Source organism: Prunus avium, chromosome 2 (genome assembly GCF_965620075.1).
Source record: "Prunus avium chromosome 2, drPruAviu1.hap1.1, whole genome shotgun sequence".
Classification (NCBI taxonomy): domain Eukaryota; kingdom Viridiplantae; phylum Streptophyta; class Magnoliopsida; order Rosales; family Rosaceae; genus Prunus; species Prunus avium.
In genome coordinates, this window is record NC_142285.1 from 37,904,099 (window position 1) to 37,923,439 (window position 19,341).

Below are 19,341 nucleotides of genomic sequence, written 5' to 3' on the forward strand. Positions count from 1 at the left end.
CATTCATATATGGGACTCTACCGCTAATGGTGTGTTCACTGTCAAATCTGCTTATGATTTGTTGTTCAGAGACGTTGGTCGTTCTGATCCCTTCTGGGATGTGCTTTGGAAAATTAATGTTCCTCCTAAACTGAAAGTCTTCTTCTGGTTGGCGTACCAAGACAAAATCCTGACAAACGAACAGAGAACTAAAAGAAACTTAACCACAGACCCTTCTTGCAGCCTCTGTGGTTGGCACTCTGAATCTGTCCTCCATCTCTTCAGAGAGTGTCCTAATGCCATAAAGGTCTGGGACGCTGTCTGCACTCCTAGACAACTCTCTAACCTATCTACTACTAGTTTGCAAATCTGGCTTATGGGGAATTTGTGCTCTAAGGCTACTTGGGGGGCTGGTCTGCCTTGGTCCTCCGTGTTCTTGTTCACATGCTGGTTTATCTGGAAATGGAGGAACCATTATATATTTACTGATAAGAAGGAGTTGCCTCCTTATCCGCAAAGAATTATTCTCCACGCAATTAATGACTGGGTTGATTCTTCCTCTGTACCGAGTGGAAAAAAACCCAAAGTGTTGATTTCGCTTGTTTGGGAGCTGCCTGCAAATGGCCTCTTTAAATTGAACATTGATGGCTCTAGGAAATCTCTGTCTGGAGCTGCTGGTGCGGGAGGGGTCATCCGGGACTCTATGGGAGATTGGAAGGGTGGCTTCGCTGTGAACTTGGGCAAGGGCCAGATTTTGGAAGCTGAAATGTGGGGTTTGTTCTTTGGTTTGAAGCTGGCTGTTGATAAAAGGCTTTTCCCTTTGATTGTTGAGATGGACTCTGCCATTGCCGTCCACTTAGCCAATAAGGCTGCTGTTGATGAACTACATCCTCTTGCTGGATTAATTGCAAGCTGCAGAAACCTCATGAATATGTTGAATATCTGTGATGTCAATCATATTTACAGAGAGAAGAATCGCTTAGCGGACTGCCTGGCCACTTGGAGCTATAATATTGATCTGGGATTATGCGTATTTGATACTGTGCCTCCTTGGGCTGCTACAATCCTAGTGGAGGATATTGTAGGGGTTGCCCAACCCCGCTTAGTTTGTTTGTAGTCCTTTTTCTTAGGGGCGCTGCCCCTCATCCTTTTTCCAAAAAAAAAAAAAAAATTTGACTAGACCGACATTCTCGGTTGGTTAGAATCGATTTGGGCCTAACCGGGAAGGCATATTTAAGCTGTTTTGGGCCCAAATTTGAAAATTATTTAGGTAATTTTTAGGCCTTTTAAAGCGCATTACAATATTCTGAAAAAGAAAACAATAACAATAGTGTAGTTTTCAACTTTTGAAAAGAAAATGCTACAAATTATCTTTAACGAAACTGCCAAATTTGTAGCTATTTATTTTATGAGAGACATGCATCGTATGTTTCTTAAACCGTGGCTCACCCACCACTAGCTTGCTCTTTATCTAAATGACATTTTCCCTTTGGCTTTCCTCAAATAGCACTCCAATCATAGAAAGGTTTCTAAATGTAACTTTATATGTGAGTTTGCTATTTCGATTCAATAGAGTAGTAGATTTATTACTAGTAAATATAAATTTAGTTTCCTCCAACATCTTACTTAAGACACATAATTCCGCACATGTAAATTAGTATGTAGTTTTCAAATGCTAAAATCTTCTTCTGAATTTATGGTTTATTATCATGAGAAAGGAGTTCCTACCAAATTGAAGATAAAAGAAATGAGATTTGTGCACATAACAAAACATGTAAAATTAGTGGTGTATCTGTTTGTCATGTGTTCCTCCTCCTATGTCATTTCTTTAAAATGATCCCGGCCCTTCTTTTTTTAGTTACACAAACTCTCGTCTTAAAGAATGGCTCGAAAATTAAACTTTATTATAATTATAAAGTAAAATTAAAAAAAAATGGAAACCATCATATGAAGGTAAACACGGACCGGCCCCATAATGAGCACATGCTCAAACAACAGTTGTATGGTATACGAATTTGCACTTCTGCATCCTTTTCTACTAGAATTTTATCAGAATTTGCACTTATGCATCCGTTTCGAAACAAGTTTCAGCTAGACCTTAAATTTGGGATTGAAACAAGTAGAACAGTGGCCTTAACCCAAAAAAAAAAACTCTTGTAATCGGAAAAGAAATATAATGAAACCGATCAAAATTTGACGCAATTATGAGTCAATACTAATCATATTTTTTTTAAAGAAAGGCAACACGATCCGAACAAAGTATAGCAATAAATTCTAAACACACCACAACTGACACGAATTAAAACCACAAAACAAAACAGCCAAACGACACCAGATTATAACCCCGCCACCGCCGATCGAGCACCCAGTTCTGCGAACAGCAGCCAAGAGACGACGGAGGAGACTTGAAATTATAACCAACAAGACAGACGACCCCTAAGCACCTACCAGAAAAACTAATAGCAACAACCCATGCTTTATTGTAACCCTTCTCAAAGCGCACAATTCACTTCTTCTTTGCTGCAGATTTGGTCACCTTGGCTCCACTTGGATCCTTCTTCTCCACACTCTTGATCACTCCCACAGCAACAGTCTGTCGCATGTCCCTGACAGCGAAACGACCAAGTGGGGGATACTCGGAGAAGGTCTCCACCACCATTGGCTTGGTAGGAATCATCTTAACAAATCCAGCATCACCATTCTTCAAAAACTTGGGCTCCTTCTCGAGCTCCTTGCCGGATCGTCTGTCAATCTTGGTTAGAATCTCATTGAACTTGACGGCAATGTGGGAGGTGTGGCAATCCAGCACAGGGGCATAGCCGTTTCCAATCTGGCCGGGGTGGTTCATGATGATTACTTGGGAAGTGAAGTTGGCTGCCTCCCTGGCTGGATCCTCCTTAGAATTCGAGGCAACGAAACCACGCTTCAGATCCTTGACTGCGACGTTCTTCACGTTGAAGCCAACATTGTCTCCTGGAAGAGCCTCCGGAAGAGCTTCGTGGTGCATCTCCACAGACTTAACTTCAGTTGTCAGTCCAGAAGGGCCAAAGGTGACAACCATACCAGGCTTGATGATACCAGTTTCAACACGTCCGACAGGGACAGTACCAATGCCACCAATCTTGTAGACATCCTGAAGTGGGAGGCGGAGGGGCTTGTCTGTGGGCCTCTTGGGCTCATTGATCAAGTCAAGGGCCTCAAGAAGGGTAGGACCCTTGTACCAGTCAAGGTTGGTAGACCTCTCAATCATGTTGTCACCCTCAAACCCAGAGATGGGAACAAAGGGGATCTTGTCTGGGTTGTAGCCAACCTTCTTCAGATAGGATGAGACTTCCTTAATAATTTCATCGTACCTTGCCTTCGAGTACTTTGGAGTGGTAGCATCCATCTGTAAACGAAAGCAATTGATATTAAATTATTGATCACAACAAAGTAAAATCAAAATCAAATATAACAATGTACGAAAGCAAGATGTCCCAAAGGTACCTTGTTGCAGCAGCAAATCATTTGCTTAACACCAAGGGTGAAAGCTAGGAGAGCATGCTCACGAGTCTGACCGTCCTTGGAAATACCAGCTTCAAAACCTCCAGTGGTGGAGTCAATAATGAGGACAGCACAGTCAGCCTGGGAAGTTCCAGTAATCATGTTCTTAATGAAGTCACGATGTCCGGGAGCATCAATGACAGTGCAGTAGTACTTGTTAGTTTCAAACTTCCAGAGGGCAATATCAATGGTAATACCACGCTCACGCTCAGCCTTGAGCTTGTCAAGCACCCAGGCATACTTGAATGATCTCTTGTTCATCTCAGCTGCCTCCTTCTCGAACCTCTCAATCACACGCTTGTCAATACCTCCAAGCTTGTAGATCAAATGGCCAGTGGTGGTAGACTTCCCAGAGTCGACATGGCCAATGACCACAATGTTAATGTGAATCTTTTCTTTTCCCATTATAAAAGCTGTTTATGAATTAAGAGAAGAAAAAAAAAAGAGTAAGAAACCCAGTCACAAATTAAAGAAAAAAGCCACCACTGACAAAAAACTTCAATGACAAAGCAAGGTAGGCCTGAAAACCATATCAATATCAAAATACAAATTTATCACCACAAAGGAAATCACTACAGTAAATTAACCAAAGCCAGTCGCAGCGGTTAACAGAGCAAACATTTTAAAAACATAATTTAAATAATAAAAAAGATTTACGAAAAACTTAAGCACAGTCAGTCAGCGATCCTAGCCGATTAAAATTGAATTTGGGATAGCAAAAATTTAATTGTTAGTAGAAACAATCAACAAGATTCAGCAGATTAAAACTGAAACAGAGTAATTAGAAAAATCATATTTGGCAAACAATTGTATATCAACCAAAACGAATTGCACTGGTTTGCGAAGAAAAAACAAAATGATGAATGACAAAAACCTGAAGCAGAGTTAGTGAATCTCAGTAGATTAAAATCAAAATTCAGAACACAAAAATTCACCAATGTATAACAAATCAGATAAACTAAAAGAACATGTAGGACAGAAAAAACCAGCGGCAAAGGAAGGCCCATTGATAAAACATGTGCAGAGCTTCTCAAAAGAATCAGATCTAACAAAAAGGAAGAGCAATACTATTTAAAAAATATTACAGAACCACACATGCAAACAAAACACGATCAATGGCTCCCGCTCACAGACGATCAAAAGCAGAATTCAGAGTATGATTATTAAGATCAACCGTAACGAATCAGATCCACAACACAAAATCAAAAATCCAAATCACTAAACAGCAATAGCATTCAAACACTAACCAAAACACAAAGATTCAAAGCATAAACCGATTTCAAGATCAGAAACGAACATATAAAAACAACGAGAAAGATTGCTAACAACGATCAAATACCATTGATATTAGAAGCATAACAAAGAAGAAAAGGAGAGAGAATCGAACCTGGATAGAGATCGCTGTGCTAAAACCCTAGCGACGAGAGAGAGGGAGGCAGTGATAGTGAGGGTGAGAGAGGCACAGATGCAGAGGTGTGAGAAGCGAATAGGGTTTCATTGTGTTTATATAACAGAGCAATTTCTCCGTGTTTACAAACATGCCCTCGGCACCAGCAATATTATGACGGTGGCGTCCTCGAATTTTTTTCTGAATATTTTGTCTGGTCTGACGTGGCGCCTTCTGTTCGGACAAAAAAAAAAAAGACGATGCGCCTTCTGTTACTAGGTTTGGCGGATGCTCAAATCCCATACGCGCTTCAGCGCGCGTTTCTCTTTTTAGCTCTCCAAAAGGAGATTGCGTTGTTGTGGGGATTGGCACACGCGCTAAAGAGGAGCGTGAGCGGGTGCTTTTGTGATTGGAGTCCGTGAGGATTCGGCGGATGATCCTAGGAGGACGCGGGAAACGGGAAACGTCTCATGCACAGCAGGTGATGGGTCCATCTTGTGCACAGAAATCGACGTCGTTTTGTTTCTCTTTGGTCTTGGATTTTTCCTTCTTTGGGTTTTTCAATGGGATGGATTTGGGTTTTTCCCGAGGCCCAAGTTATAAAACTTTAATAAACAATTTAGACCCTTATTAAAAAAAAGGATTAACTACACTTTAGTCCCCGGAGGTTTAGTGTCAGTATCGAAATGGGCCCTAAGGTTTCATTTAAGTCAATATCTTACCCAATATTTTGAAGTATTACCAAATTACACCCGCCGTTACATTGACCGTTAAAGTCAGACGTTAAATGCTGATGTGGCAAGCGTGGGACCCACCTCATACCCAAACAGCAGTTAGACAGAGACGACACGAAGGGCAATTTCGGCAACAAAAAAAAGACCAACGTTCGCCTTCTCTCTCCAAGGCACGCGTTCCAAGGCGATGCCTCGATTACCCAGACTTGGAAAAATCAAAGAAACTCAGAAACTGAGTTTTGTTCGTGTATTGAGAGAGACATAGAGGAGAGAAGAGGGTTTGTTCGTGTTTTGGAGAGCAAATATTTGAAATAGACTGCAAAAATAGAGGAAAAATGGAGTGAATACGAAAGATATGAAGAATATGAGTTGGGAAGTTCGCCCGAAAGGATATGAAGAACCTTTCTACGGTACATATGGCTTACTGTTGTGTAAGGTTCTTGGCAGCTGATGTTTCAGAGTGAAACTTTCAAATAGAGAGTCTCAGTTTCGAGTTTGGTGTGGAGTGAAAGTTTGGCTTTTATAATGGATTGTGAGTTTCGTGTTAGGTGTCGGTATCACTGTGTCTATTTAATTGGTAAATGGAATGGTGTGAATGGTAGGTGGTTAACGGAAGTAAACTTTGGCTTTTGTATGTTGTCCTTCAACCACCGGGAATCTTACCTTTTGTCTATGTGTGTACTGACATAGAAAGTTTGTATTTTTATATGTGTGTGCGTATGTGTCTGTTTGTATTTGTATTTGTATGTGTGTATTTGTAAATAGGCTTACATATATTTTTGTTTGCTAAAATTCATGTGTGGCTTTCGAATTGCAGGGGATGAGGCATGATTTTCTATTCAGATGTACCACAATGGTGAAATAAGAGGTAACTATTATGTGAATGGGTCTGTTGATTGGTTCGATTATTGTGATAAGGATAGAATGTCAATGACTGAGATAGATGTGATGGCAAAGGAGTTAGGGCACGATGGTAGGATTAACTACTGGTACAGTATTCCAGGTGATAATTTTGATGGTGGCCTAGTTAAGCTGAGTGAGAATGCAGATGTCTTAGACATGCTAGTATTTGTGCCAGACACTAGGTTGATAAATATATTTCTAGAACATGTCTTGGCATGCAGTCAAGAGCAGTTTTACAGTCAAGTGGCTTCAAACATATTTATAAATTTGGATGATGATGTTGGGACCAACACTGGGGCAGTGATTGAAGAGCTTGATGACAATTATGGTGCCATTGTTCCAGTGGGTGGGGGAGTATCCCTGGTGCAAAATGTGAAAAAACAAGTGTTTGTAATAGAAGAGTTGAATGAAGAAGGGTTGAATCAAGAAGCAGGCGGAGAAGGCAAAGAGTTGAATGAAGAGGGGTTGACTGAACAAGCAGGTGGACAAGGCAAAGAATTGAATGAAGTAAGGTTGACTAAAGATGGGTTGACTGATGAAGCTTCTAAACAAGGCAAAGAAACTGCCACTGTGAATAATGAGGAGAATTCTAACCAGGTCCAAGAAAAGCCAACTCAGGGTTGTTTTGATAAAGGCAAATGCAAGGATCAAGACATGTCACATAGGGTGAAGCGTGCTTTTGGTAAAAAAAAAGATGTGGCGGTTTGAGGAGGACAAAGACCATTCACCATAAAGACAAAGCTGTGGAAGGAAGGGATGATGGCGTTAGGACCCAGTCCAAAAGGCATTCCATGGTGTTGAGAAGTGGAAGAAGATTGGCAAATGCTGCAGATTTTGAAGATGAAGATGATGATGCTTCTGATAGTGAGGACTCAGAATATATGATTCCCAAGAATTTTAGTGAAGATGAAGATGCAGATGAAGATGATGTTTTTTTTTAATGAATGGGTGGATGACCAAACTGAATGGACAAGGGTTAAAGAAACTGGGAAGGAGGCCACTCCTGATTGGCCTACAGATGTTGAATTGGATTCTGAAGATTCTGAGTGCAAGGATTATGCCAAGTATAATTCTGACGAGGAAGTTGATAAGAATTGGCCATAGTTCAATGCTGCAACTGACATGGCGGATCCAAAGTTTGAGATTGGCATGTTGTTTACTAATTGTAAGGTGTTTAGGGCAGCTGTCAGAGAATACTCGATATTGCAGAATAAGGATGTAGTGTTTATTAGGAATGAGGCTTTGAAGCTGAAGGCGGTTTGTGGAGACCCAGATTGTGGGTGGATGATATATGCTTCCAAAATGCAACACGAGAACACATTGCAAGTGAAGACATATGTAGGTGAGCACACATGTACACAGCTATGGGAGAACCCTACTGTGAAGTCAACATGGATAAGCAAGAAATATGCTGAGACATTGAAGTCCAATCCCCAGTGGCCAATCAGGTCATTCAAGCAGACTGTTGAGCAGGATTATAATACAGCGGTGTCAAGACAACAAGTGTATAGGGCAAAGGATAAGGCACTAAAGCTGATTGAGGGCAGTTTCAATGAACAATATTCAAGAATTTGGGATTATTGTGAGGAATTAAGGAAGAGTAACCCAGGAACCACAGCAATGGTTAAGTGTGATTTCCAACAATAGTTGGGACAACCTTTGTTTCAAAGGTTGTATGTTTGTTTAGGAGCTGCTAAGGAAGGATTTAAAGCTGGGTGCATGCCTATTATAGGTTTAGATGGGTGCTTTTTGAAGAGTGTTTATGCAAGGCAACTGTTAACTGCTGTGGGTATAGACGCCAACAATGAAACCTGGGTGATTGCTTATGCAGTTGTGGAATCAGAGTGCAAGGATTCTTGGATTTGGTTTCTGGAGCTATTGGTGAAGGATTGTCAAATTGTAAATCAATTTGGCTTCACCTTTATATCCGATAAACAAAAAGGTTTACTGCCTGCTTTTGAGCAAGTGGTCCCTAATTGTGACCACAGGTACTGTGCAAGACACTTGTTTTCCAACTATAGGATATTATTCAAAGCAAAAAGCCTGAGAGACAAGTTTTGGGAAGCATCATATGAAACCACTATCCCCCACTTTACAAAGGCCATGGAAGACCTGAAAAACCTGTCCAAGGATGCATATGAATGGCTAACCACTCCAGATAAACCTCCAAGGCATTGGTCCAAGTCACACTTCAACACTCATTTGAAGTGTGACATGTTGTTGAATAATCTGTGCAAGTATTTCAATGCTACCATATTGGAATATAGGGATAGACCAATTCTGTCAATGTTTGAGTATATTAGATGTAAGCTGATGAGGAGAATACAAGGAAGAAGGAAAAAATGCTGAAATGGAACAGGCTTATCTGCCCAAGAATATTTAAGAAGGTGGAGGGAAATAAAGCCAAGGCAGGTGCTTGTGTGGCAATGTGGTCAGGTGGAGGTAAATTCCAAGTGTCAGCTGGTGGCCATGCACAATATATTGTGGACTTGGATTTGAGGACATGTTCATGCAGAGCTTGGGATTTGTAGGGATGGCCTTGTGTTCATGCTATTGCAGCCATAAATTATAAAGGGGGTGTTAATGTCATGGATTTTGTAGAGGACTGCTATTTGACAACAGCTTACTTGAAGACATATGATAATCTCATACTGCCTATGAATGGGATGGATATGTGGGATAAGAGTGACTTTCCGCCATGTCTTCCTCCGTCTTACTCTAAACAGCCTGGAAGGCCAAGAAAATGTAGACACAAAGAATAGGGAGAGCACAAGAGGAAAATGATGATGAGAGCGTCAAGCAAACAAGCTGAAACTTCATTGTCTCGCATTCCCAACACACAGGACTCTGTCAAATGTGGCCAATGTGGTAAAAAGGGGCACAATAAGAGGACTTGTCATAGGAATCTTCCTCCCAAACCCAAACCTGCAACTAAGAGGAAGAGGGGTACTGAAAATACCCAGGTATAGTAAATTTATCTTGTTCAATTTTATCCCTTAATAACCCTAAGCTTTTGTTGCTAACTAACAAGCATTTTTTTGTTGTAGACCACTATTGATCCATCTCCCGCATCCACTCCAGCTGCTGGTCCAAGCACCCTAAAGCAAAGATCCAAGCCTCTTAGGCGTGTGCAAAAAGGGAAGCCTCTGGTAAGTTACTTGTCTTTATGATGGTTATTATCAATTTTCGTAAATATCCAAATAAAAGCTTAACATCATAAACATTTTGCAGCCAAAATCAAGTAAGAAAGGACGTGCCACTTCTGAAGCACAACCGGCCTAAACTTCATGTCCTCGTCCATCAACTTCTGTTTCAACTGCAGGATCAAATGTTTGTTTGTGCCTGATAAATCACGGTCGTACATTAGCCGAAGGGGTCTCCTCCCTCGGCCTCAGCACCTATTCGCGATCCAAAACGCAGCGCTTTTACCTTCGTCAAAACAAAGGAAAAGCTGCAAAGGGATAGTCATCTCGGCCTTACAACCACGATATCATCAGGCCGAGGCCGAAGGACGAAGGGGACACGACCGAAGATATTAAGAGTCAAATCGTCACATGGCAGCAGGGTCCCACACTTCATTTAATGAAGTAACGCCTCTTACTAGCAAATCCAGTAGCCGCAAAAGGGCATTTAATGCACGAGGGAAGAAGGGAAGTGACTGAAGTCAGGATTTGGTGACAGAAATCCGAGTGGTTAGGCGCAAGCATACTTACAAATATTCTTACGAATTGAGGTCAGATCACCAACCACCAAACAAGGGCATTAAATGCGTCCCCACGGCCAGAAGCGCAGAACCCACGATCAGGGCGGGGCCGAGATTTACCCGGATTCCTGGGGTCGCACCACCATACTTCACGATCCCAAATGTCGATTGGACTACCCACTTGCTCTGATCAGGCTCCACCATGCAGATTTTCAGCCTCGATTACTCCTCCAAGAGCTCTTCATATAAATACCGAGTTCAAGCTACATTCAAAGGGTTCAAACACCAAAACCAAAAGCCTCCCACGGAGCAAATTATATTTTCCTGTAATAAACTTTCATTATCTTTACTTGCTTTCCTATGAGTAGTGTTAGATTGTAAAGAGAATCCGTTCATCAATATATCATACGACCCTTGATTTTCAAGGCGCCGGAGCACCACCTCTGTTACTCATTCATTCATCCCATATATCATACGATCGTCGCTCCCTGAGCAACGCACCGGAGCAACGCCCAAAATCCACCATCAACACCACCATTAAACGGCCTTGTAACTCAGGCCGTGAACCTGACGGCCGAGATCAGTTCCTCTCTCGGCCACAATCGTTTGATTAGAAGTTGAACCCAAACAGGCGCACCACTTAACCATTTCATCTACATCACCATCTCGACGCACGGTAGACCGTGCTGGCACGCCCGCGCACAACCGCACCACATCCAAAAGAAGGATGCCACGTGTTAACGCATATCCCCTCGGTCCGGAACCCCAGGCCGTGAGATTTGCGCAGCCAACAATGTTGTAGATTGAAGCTCACTGTTAAAGGAATTTGATGACTCGCCTTTTTTTGTTAGACTGGTAGTTTGTGATTAGGAGCTTTTTGTTTTTGATAAATTGGTCCTGTGTAACTTAAGTACTGACTTTTTTTTTATGGATGTAATGGCATTCACATAAGCCTCAACCACTGTGAATGCAAATACATCCATTGAAATTGCCATTTTGGAATCATATTGAATGGACATGAAATATGTACGATATGCAATGTTATTATCTGGCTATTTTGAGCCCATTTTGAATGCATAATTTTTTGAGTTTTTGGGTTGGCATTGTACTTCGTTATTTTGGCCATTCACTTTATTGTTCCAGGTCCATTCTTTTTCTAACTTCCCTGCTACATTGTTTTTGCCATTCTTTTGCATAAGGTGACTTCTCTGCTACATTATTTTTGCCATATCTGGCTATAAGGTCCATTCTAACTTCTCTTTACATTATTTTTGGCATTCCTTTGCATTATTTCACTACCACACAGATTTAGATGGCCATTCACTTCATTTGCATACTCTTTATGATGGCCATTCACTTCATTTAAATGTAATTATGTACAAATTTTGCCATTCCATTCACTTCATCAAGTTACATGGCAGTTTGTGATTAAGCCCTTAAGCTAAACCCCATAACCCTTAACCCTAAAACCCTAAACACGTACATAACAATTAAACCATTACAAAATGCTACTAACAACCCAAGACTTACAAACTTACAGAATCACGGAATCACAAACATAACCCACAAACAATTCATTCAATGGCAGAAGCTAATTCCAAGCTCCTCTTTTTGTTCACTCCACATCCACACATCCCTCCCAAAATGATGCTTGCAAATAGAATCCACGAAGCCACCAATAACACCCAAACAACCTTTCATCTTTGTCTTGCCTTTGCCACTGATTTCTCCAGCCTATTCCGCGATTTTAGAAGCCCATGAATCACTGCCTTTGACCGTTCACACATGGCCGGATCAAACCATGCCCAGAATTGACAACCCTTAAAACCCTTGTTAGTCTCACGTACCTTTGCTGCACACATGGAAAATCGTCTCCCAAGATTCGAATATGTCCACGACGTTCGAATTGTAGCGGCCTTTCCGCACCAACACATCGGCACCTCTTCATCCATTCCGGCCAGCCAATCGGATCTTCTTCGTCAGTTTCCTCTCAACTTTTTTCCTCTTTTTTTGCAGTCTATTTCAAATATTTGCTCTCCAAAACACGAACAAACCCTCTTCTCTCCTCTATGTCTCTCTCAATACACGAACAAAACTCAGTTTCTGATTTCTTTAATTTTGCCAAGTCTGGATAATCGAGGCATCGCCTTGGAACGCGTGCCTTGGAGAGAGAAGGCGAACATTGGTCTTTTTTTTTTGTTGCCGAAATTGCCCTTCATGTCGTCTCTGTCTAACTACTGTTTGGGTATGAGGTGGGTCCCACACCTGCCACGTCAGCATTTAACGTCTGACTTTGACGGTCAATGTAACGGCGGGTGTAAATTGGTAATACTTCGAAATGTTGGGTAAGATATTGACTTAAAGGAAACCTTAGGGCCCATTTCGATACTGACACTAAACCTCCAGGGACTAAAGTGTAGTTAATCCTTAAAAAAACCATTAAGAAAAACAATAACTTTAGGTGGTGATTTTCCCACTCTCCTTTTATACATTTACATTATATTTTGTTTGTTTTTATAAATATTTTACTATAACAAAAAGAGGAATGGGAAAATTAGCTCCCTAACTTTAAAACATTTCAATAATTTGTTCCCCAAAACAACTCATTAAGTATTAACGGTTTTGTAACAGAAAAAAAAGTATTGATTTTTTCTTTAAAAATTCGTAAGTTTGATGAGTGAATATATTTTTCCATATTGTAATTTTTATATCCATATCTATATAAAGCACAAAAGGCAATTTGGTTAAATTTTCAATTAACTTAAAATTGTCCTCGTCTAAGAAAGATATCTAAAATATTTTGTTTTAAATAGATAAAGGATATTGCTTGCCTCATTCCGAGTAAGGAGATACTCCTCCTTCCTGAATCACAGTTTGATATATATGCAAAAATAATTCATCAAAAACATAAATAAATAACTTTTGCCCACATGTCACACATCTATTGGTAGAAATGTATGAGTTCCTAATTACATAATAAGGAGAGAAGTATTTCCATAGATAAATACATAAAACCATAGTCTAATTAAAATATGAAACTTATTGACACGTGCATGAGCATGGATCGAGAAACTAGTATTCTACGTAGAATAGAATTACTACTTAAAAATGGCATATAATTAGAATAAGATAAATTCTAGATATATTTAGTCATATACCCATTCTTAACACTAATAATATAGATAAACCCTACACCATTGAATTTCCATAAACAAACCCAAAAAATGACAGCTGACCCAATTGAATTTAAGTTTGATTATTAAATTACTTTGATATCCTATTGAGTATTTTGGGTTTTTTTATGATGTTTTGGGGTTGGGGTTGGGCTTGTTTTAAGAATTTGATGGCAGTTTTGTAATTTATAAAAAGTTAAAAGTCACTTTGTTATGTTGTAAATGGGCTTTGGTTTGGGTGAGTTTCTAAAGTCCATTTCATATAGGGTATTTATATATGTGAGCTAATTGTTTTGCTTCTAAAGTGGTATATATATTTTATTTTTTTTCATCCATGGAAAAATATTAAAGACACCAACTTATTACATTAATTTTCGGACTCCAACTTGATTGGACCAAATATTGGTCTTTGATAGAGATCAAAGAAAATAGACAAGAAATTAAATAGTAGAAAAATGTAGTTGTGATTTATTTGTTTTCATTATACGTCCACTCTAAACCTTATTTATTTACAAGAAATAAAAAAATCATCACGTTAATTAGTGTAATAAGTCGACGTGTTTAGAATTATTGTTTAACACATATCGTTTCGTTCACGTATTATTTTTATTATTATTAAAAACGATAATAATTTTATTGATAACACACAAAAAAAGTACAGAGTAGCCACAATGCCAAATATGAGTACAACATCTCAAGTAACCAAACACAAAAATAAATTGATTTGATCGGGAGAGAATTACACATGCCAAAAAGACCTAAAACCTCCAATTCAGCAGACAAAAGCATTTGTACTCATACCTACAATACAGATCCACTGTGCAACGGCAGTAACGACAAATCCGCATCGAAAAGTCGAACACTAAATACAAACATCAATAAACTCCTATTGAGTTTTTGAGAATTATTGTACTAAAATAAACACAGAAACAAAGACACCTCTTCACATCTTCTCTAGCAAACCAAAGAGACTCGTAGCACCAACATAGCTAAACTTCTTATTTTGCACAAGCAAAATCCAATCCCACACAAATCGGCAACAATCATTTTTCCAACTCCAAACACTGAAGCAGATAAAACCTAAAACTTGTGGTAATTAACAATCTATATTGCAGTTATTAACCAACAACGACGTTTTCAACTATGTCAACCTCTGGGTCATTAATTGGCAGTGCCACGTATCATTTGTGCACAATGTTGTGAGATTAATTAATATTAATATTAATGTTAATGTTAATGTTGATGGACCCCACATCATCTATATAAAAATATATGGTTGGCAGGTTGTCTGTTTGTCTGTGTATTGTCACTGCTCAGCAGCTCTCCTCTCCTTTCAAATCCCAACGTTTGACTTGGAAACTACGATATTCTTGATTGCTTCTAGAAGTGTTAATATAATAAACAAAATAAAATATTAACATGAATACAAGAGGAATGCTGGGCATGCAGATGGAGCTGAGGTGGACTGGCCCTTCTGAAAGTTCCCAGCACAAGGGTTTAGGCTTAATACATTCATGGGTTCACACCTTGTAAACTAAAACTAATATATCTTCAGATTTTTGTATTAGTTACACAATTATCAGCCGTTGATGCATGTGAAAATTATAATCGTAATTATAAATTTATAACCGTTGATGCATACGAACAATTGTCGCTATTATATGTGCCGATGTTACATAATAAAACTGTATGACATATTGACTATTGATAATGTTAATTTTGACTCAAATATGTGATGTTGTGACAATTGCGTTAGCGTTGGAGCAACTGAAAGCAGTGGCAAAAGTAATGATTACTTGAAGACCACGCAACATGAAGTCATGAGTTAAAACCTGGGAAGCACGGATACGCAGCATGACCAGCGTATCCCGTGTCTGATACGGTCCAGGATACGATACGCATAAGATACGCGGGGATACGCTCGGGATACGTATCCGAGTCAAAGGATACGGTTTTGGACGAAAGGATACGCGTATCTGATAAGACAGATACGAGTATCCCAATTTTTGGACACGTTTTAGGAAAAAATTGCGGGATAAATTAGAATTCGACAAGAATTCGAAGTCTTGAACAACACGGGATCGCCTTACCTCTTTTGAAACTTGGAAGATCTTTTCCTGTAGATCTTCTTCTTCTTCATATAAATAAACAAGCAAAGCCGACAGCCAGCCACCCATCAATTCTTCTTCTTCTTCTTCATCAATTCTTCTTCTTCTTCTTCACGCATATATAAATAACAAAGCCCAGGTTCGAATTCAAGTCTGGTGTGGTCGTGGTGGTGGGATTTGTAGCGAATTTTGGTTCTGTTTCTCAAGTCAAGCTTCTCTCTCTTATCTGTGTTTCTGGTTTGTCCATCGGTATGTTCACGGTTCTCTCTCTATGTGTTTTGGTACAGCTTTTTTTTTTGTCCTTATCACATACAGACATATATTATTATATTATATGTAAGTTAACCAACACATATATCAAGGAAGAGCTGAAGACTTGGTATTTGTGCATAATAATCTTCGTCTTTTATCAAGGAAGAGCCCAAGCTACAAAGAAGGTGTTACTCAAATGTGGGATATTGGAGGAGATGGATTTGATAGCTTGGGTGAAGATGGTGTTGGGATGCTTGAAATTGCTAACCTTTCTCTAGATGAACCATCATTGGAGGTTGCTTTATTTACCGGAGAAGACATTACAGATATTGTAGTTGATTGAAACTTTTGTTTTTTTATTTTTCTAGAGTTTAAATTTGAATTTGGTATATGAATTTGAATTTTTATATTAATTAAAATATGTTTTAAATTATATATATTGTTATTATTATATTTTAATATAAATTTTTAATTGCCGTATCCATGACGTATCGTATCCTAGTTTTTGGAAATTTACCGTATCCCCGTATCGTGTCGTATCGTATCGCCGTATCCGTATCCGTGTCCGTGCTTCTTAGGTTAAAACCCAGTAAACAAGTTAATCAACCACCAATTAAGCTATAGTAAAAGGGTTGAACTAAGACCTGTTTAGCGGTTTCACTGGGGTATTTTGCTGGCCTTTGATTTGATTAATTAATTTCTAAACTTGACTGGTCTCGTTCTCTGAAAATGATGAAGTTTTCTGAATTTCCCGTTGGATAAAGAAAACAAAGACAAATCCGACCCAATTTTGAAAATCAAACCAATCAAAAGATATATTACGACTTGTTTGGACTTTAATAGTTGAATGTAATAGTTTTTGCTTATTCGATGAAGACGTCTTTGAACCTTCCCTTCTTCATTCACATGCACTGTCAATATCTTCTGGAACTTAATTGCAAAATGAGAAAAATTTCGGATTTTTTTTCGTTTTCCAAGTTTTGAAAATGCTTATCATTTTGCATTTTTTTATTTTTTTCGGGTTTAAAAAAAAAATTCTCTGTCGTGAATTTATGTCATCCCTACAACTACTTCTTCACACGCTAACGTACCTTATTGATAATTTTGAGTGGTTTGAATTATGCCAAATTCCTCCAACAATCGACAGGATGTTTCTATTTGCGCTCAAATTCTTGCTTGTTATAGTCAATTCTTAAAAGAGAAATTCTAGAAATCCAACGTTATACTCACTGACTAAATCTTTTTATTTTCTCTGGAAATTTTAATTCTTGTTTATTGCATAAAATTTAAAGGAAACTGAAAAACTACTTTATTTGTTTATTTATTTATATTAGACAGGCCAAAAGAATGAGTGCTATACTACCATCAAAGTGGGACCCGTACACACAAGTCGCACAGAAAAATCTAATATTTTAGCAAAATCTAAAACAAAAATTCAAATAAAATCAATAAACACCACATCAGCTTGGTGGTACGTAGGCTACCTAGCCTCCTTCCTCTATGTTGACCCAAAAAGAATCAACCACGTGGTGACAAAGAAAAGCAGCCCCCACAAAGTAGCAAACACAAAGCTCCAAAAAAAGTTCAAGCCCATTGAACCCATCTAGAAGACTCAAGCAATTCAAGTCCACGAGAATACCCCGAGAGAAACTCCCGTAACGGGAATATTACATTTTGTTGCTAACACCGTTATAAGAAAGTTTTTTTTCCCAAAACCTTCCCTGTGCAGAAGCAGGAGCAGCCTGCTCTTCTAGAACACCAAGTAAATTAGACATCACTGTCACACCGTCCTGGGCCGCCCTTTTATTCATTTTCTATTTTAAATCTCTGCTGAAAATTAATTTCCTGCTTTCTTTTGTGCCTCTTCATCTAGAAGCCATCCCTACCAAGCCTCGCCCCACCAAGAGGGTTAAATATTCTCTCTTTTATTACTTGAATATGAGCTTATGACCCTCTTATATATACTTGGGTGCTCTTGCTCTCTCTCTCATCACAAACTACCCAACAACAATTTCATCATAAAGTACAGAGCTTTTTGGTTATCTTTCTGTACATCGAAAATGGTTGCCCAAGAAACCCACCAGAACCCAACTGTTCTTGAAGAAAAAACCGAGCAGTTTCAAGATCAAGATCCATATGAAGCAGAGGAAACACTCTCACTTTGTGATCTTCTCACACACAGTGACTCAGCTCATTGGGATGACTGCTCCAAGGAGTATCAGAGCTCATCCTTTGACAATGATGAAGACAACTTCTTTGAGTTTTTCAGCGAAGAGTTCACAGCCTCAACCTACCCATCATCAGGGAAGGACATCATCTTCTGTGGAAAACTCATCCCCTACAAGGAAGCACCAAAAAGCTTTGAAGCAGAGAAAACCCACCACCAGGACAAGGAAATTGCCAGCACAAAACTCATCAGAAAAGGGTTTTTCAGGTCATGGAGGTCCTGCTCTTTCCACAAGACAATCAAGTCCTCCAACTCCAAAATCTCAAAGCCAGCGCTGCAAGGCAAAGACCCTAGGAGCATAAATACCTGTTTGTCATTTCCCACATCGAAAAGTTACAGAAAGTGTCAGCTTTCTAAAGTCTCCATACTTTCAAGCACCCCATCGAAGTCAAAGTGGTATCTTTTTATGTTCGGCATGGCGAGGTTTCCAACGGAGATGGAGCTCAGGGACATTAGAACAAGGCAGAGCAGGAGGAGCCCATCAACCATGTTTAGGTCTTGTGATGAGGGCAGTGATCAAATGGAGGGGCAGAAGGGTAATATGGGAACGAAAAGTAGTAACAAGGCCAAGGGATTGTGGGGGCTGCTGAGAGCTGTGGGGTGTAGGCTTAGCCAGCCAAACGCTGTCGTAAAGGCAGGCTTCCTTTAGCTGAGTTCAAGTTCAAGACATGCCAAGATTGACTGTACTTAATTGCTCACATGTGTCTGGTGGATAGAATAGAAGAATATTACGATAAAGATAGTGACTCTCAAAGACATTTTTGCAATATTGGGTTCCATACTTTGTAATTTAATTTTTTTTATGGAGGCAATGAATATGATCAATTAGAACCTCAATGTGAAGAATATGACTATAATCAATTTTTTTTCTTTCTACAAAGGTCAATAAACATGGTAAAAATAACATTATTGATTCAGATTATGTGAATAAGAGTATTTTTTTTAGTAATCCAATGACTTATAACATGTGGTTGATTTTGCAAAGGCTTGTAGCTCTACCGGTAGTGTGTATTTGACCTTTGGAGGAGAGAGATTAGAACATAGGATCTCAAGTGCATGAAAAATTACTCTAGTCGCTTAAGCTACTAGTCTCTTATTGGGAGTATTTGTCCTTACACCGAAGATTAGATTTCGATGTATCGTCTCACTTGACATCTTTGTGACCAAAGAAAAAAAGGGGGAAATGTGGGGGGGTATATCGATGTCCTGTATTGCATTCTGCATTTTGTCCTCCACAGTCAGTGTTCGATACCTTGATTTAAGGTCTGGCACTAAGTTAATAATAATATTAAAGAAGGATTGAAAGATATTTACAGAGTTCACCAAAAATAC

General features: G+C 39.2%; 3 protein-coding genes and 1 long non-coding RNA gene across 4 annotated transcripts; 3 read left to right on the plus strand and 1 right to left on the minus strand.

The window, feature by feature from the left end:
* Positions 1-2,181: 2,181 nt before the first annotated feature.
* LOC110760563 (elongation factor 1-alpha) lies at positions 2,182-5,068 on the minus strand. Its single transcript, XM_021962862.2, has 3 exons — positions 4,910-5,068; positions 3,466-3,935; positions 2,182-3,367 (listed from the first exon to the last, which is right to left on the minus strand). Exons 2-3 carry the CDS (start codon positions 3,925-3,927, stop codon positions 2,486-2,488), a joined length of 1,344 nt encoding a protein of 447 aa, XP_021818554.1. The 5' UTR covers positions 3,928-3,935; positions 4,910-5,068; the 3' UTR covers positions 2,182-2,485.
* A 2,600-nt stretch (positions 5,069-7,668) lies between these two features.
* Positions 7,669-9,308, plus strand: LOC110760557 (uncharacterized). Its single transcript, XM_088248686.1, has 3 exons — positions 7,669-8,146; positions 8,234-8,851; positions 9,106-9,308. Exons 1-3 carry the CDS (start codon positions 7,669-7,671, stop codon positions 9,306-9,308), a joined length of 1,299 nt encoding a protein of 432 aa, XP_088104812.1.
* Positions 9,309-15,251: 5,943 nt separating this feature from the next.
* Positions 15,252-16,171, plus strand: LOC148296980 (uncharacterized). Its single transcript, XR_015833443.1, has 2 exons — positions 15,252-15,779; positions 15,949-16,171. It is a non-coding gene; the product is annotated as an uncharacterized LOC148296980 (long non-coding RNA).
* A 1,504-nt stretch (positions 16,172-17,675) lies between these two features.
* Positions 17,676-18,846, plus strand: LOC110760556 (uncharacterized). Its single transcript, XM_021962850.2, has one exon. The coding sequence runs from the start codon at positions 17,729-17,731 to the stop codon at positions 18,656-18,658; it is 930 nt and encodes a 309-aa protein (XP_021818542.2). The 5' UTR covers positions 17,676-17,728; the 3' UTR covers positions 18,659-18,846.
* Positions 18,847-19,341: the final 495 nt, after the last annotated feature.

Excerpts from the sequence above, each read along its gene's own strand:
- LOC110760557 (XM_088248686.1), top strand. The coding sequence starts at position 7,669 with ATGGCGGATCCAAAGTTTGAGATTGGCATGTTGTTTACTAATTGTAAG. Across the intron at positions 8,147-8,233 it reads TTGTGAGGAATTAAGGAAGA|GAGCTGCTAAGGAAGGATTT; the intron begins GTAACCCAGGAA and ends ATGTTTGTTTAG. Across the intron at positions 8,852-9,105 it reads AATGTTTGAGTATATTAGAT|CCATAAATTATAAAGGGGGT; the intron begins GTAAGCTGATGA and ends ATGCTATTGCAG.
- LOC110760563 (XM_021962862.2), bottom strand. The coding sequence starts at position 3,927 with ATGGGAAAAGAAAAGATTCACATTAACATTGTGGTCATTGGCCATGTC. Across the intron at positions 3,368-3,465 it reads TGATTTGCTGCTGCAACAAG|ATGGATGCTACCACTCCAAA; the intron begins GTACCTTTGGGA and ends TTTCGTTTACAG.
- LOC110760556 (XM_021962850.2), top strand. The coding sequence starts at position 17,729 with ATGACCCTCTTATATATACTTGGGTGCTCTTGCTCTCTCTCTCATCAC.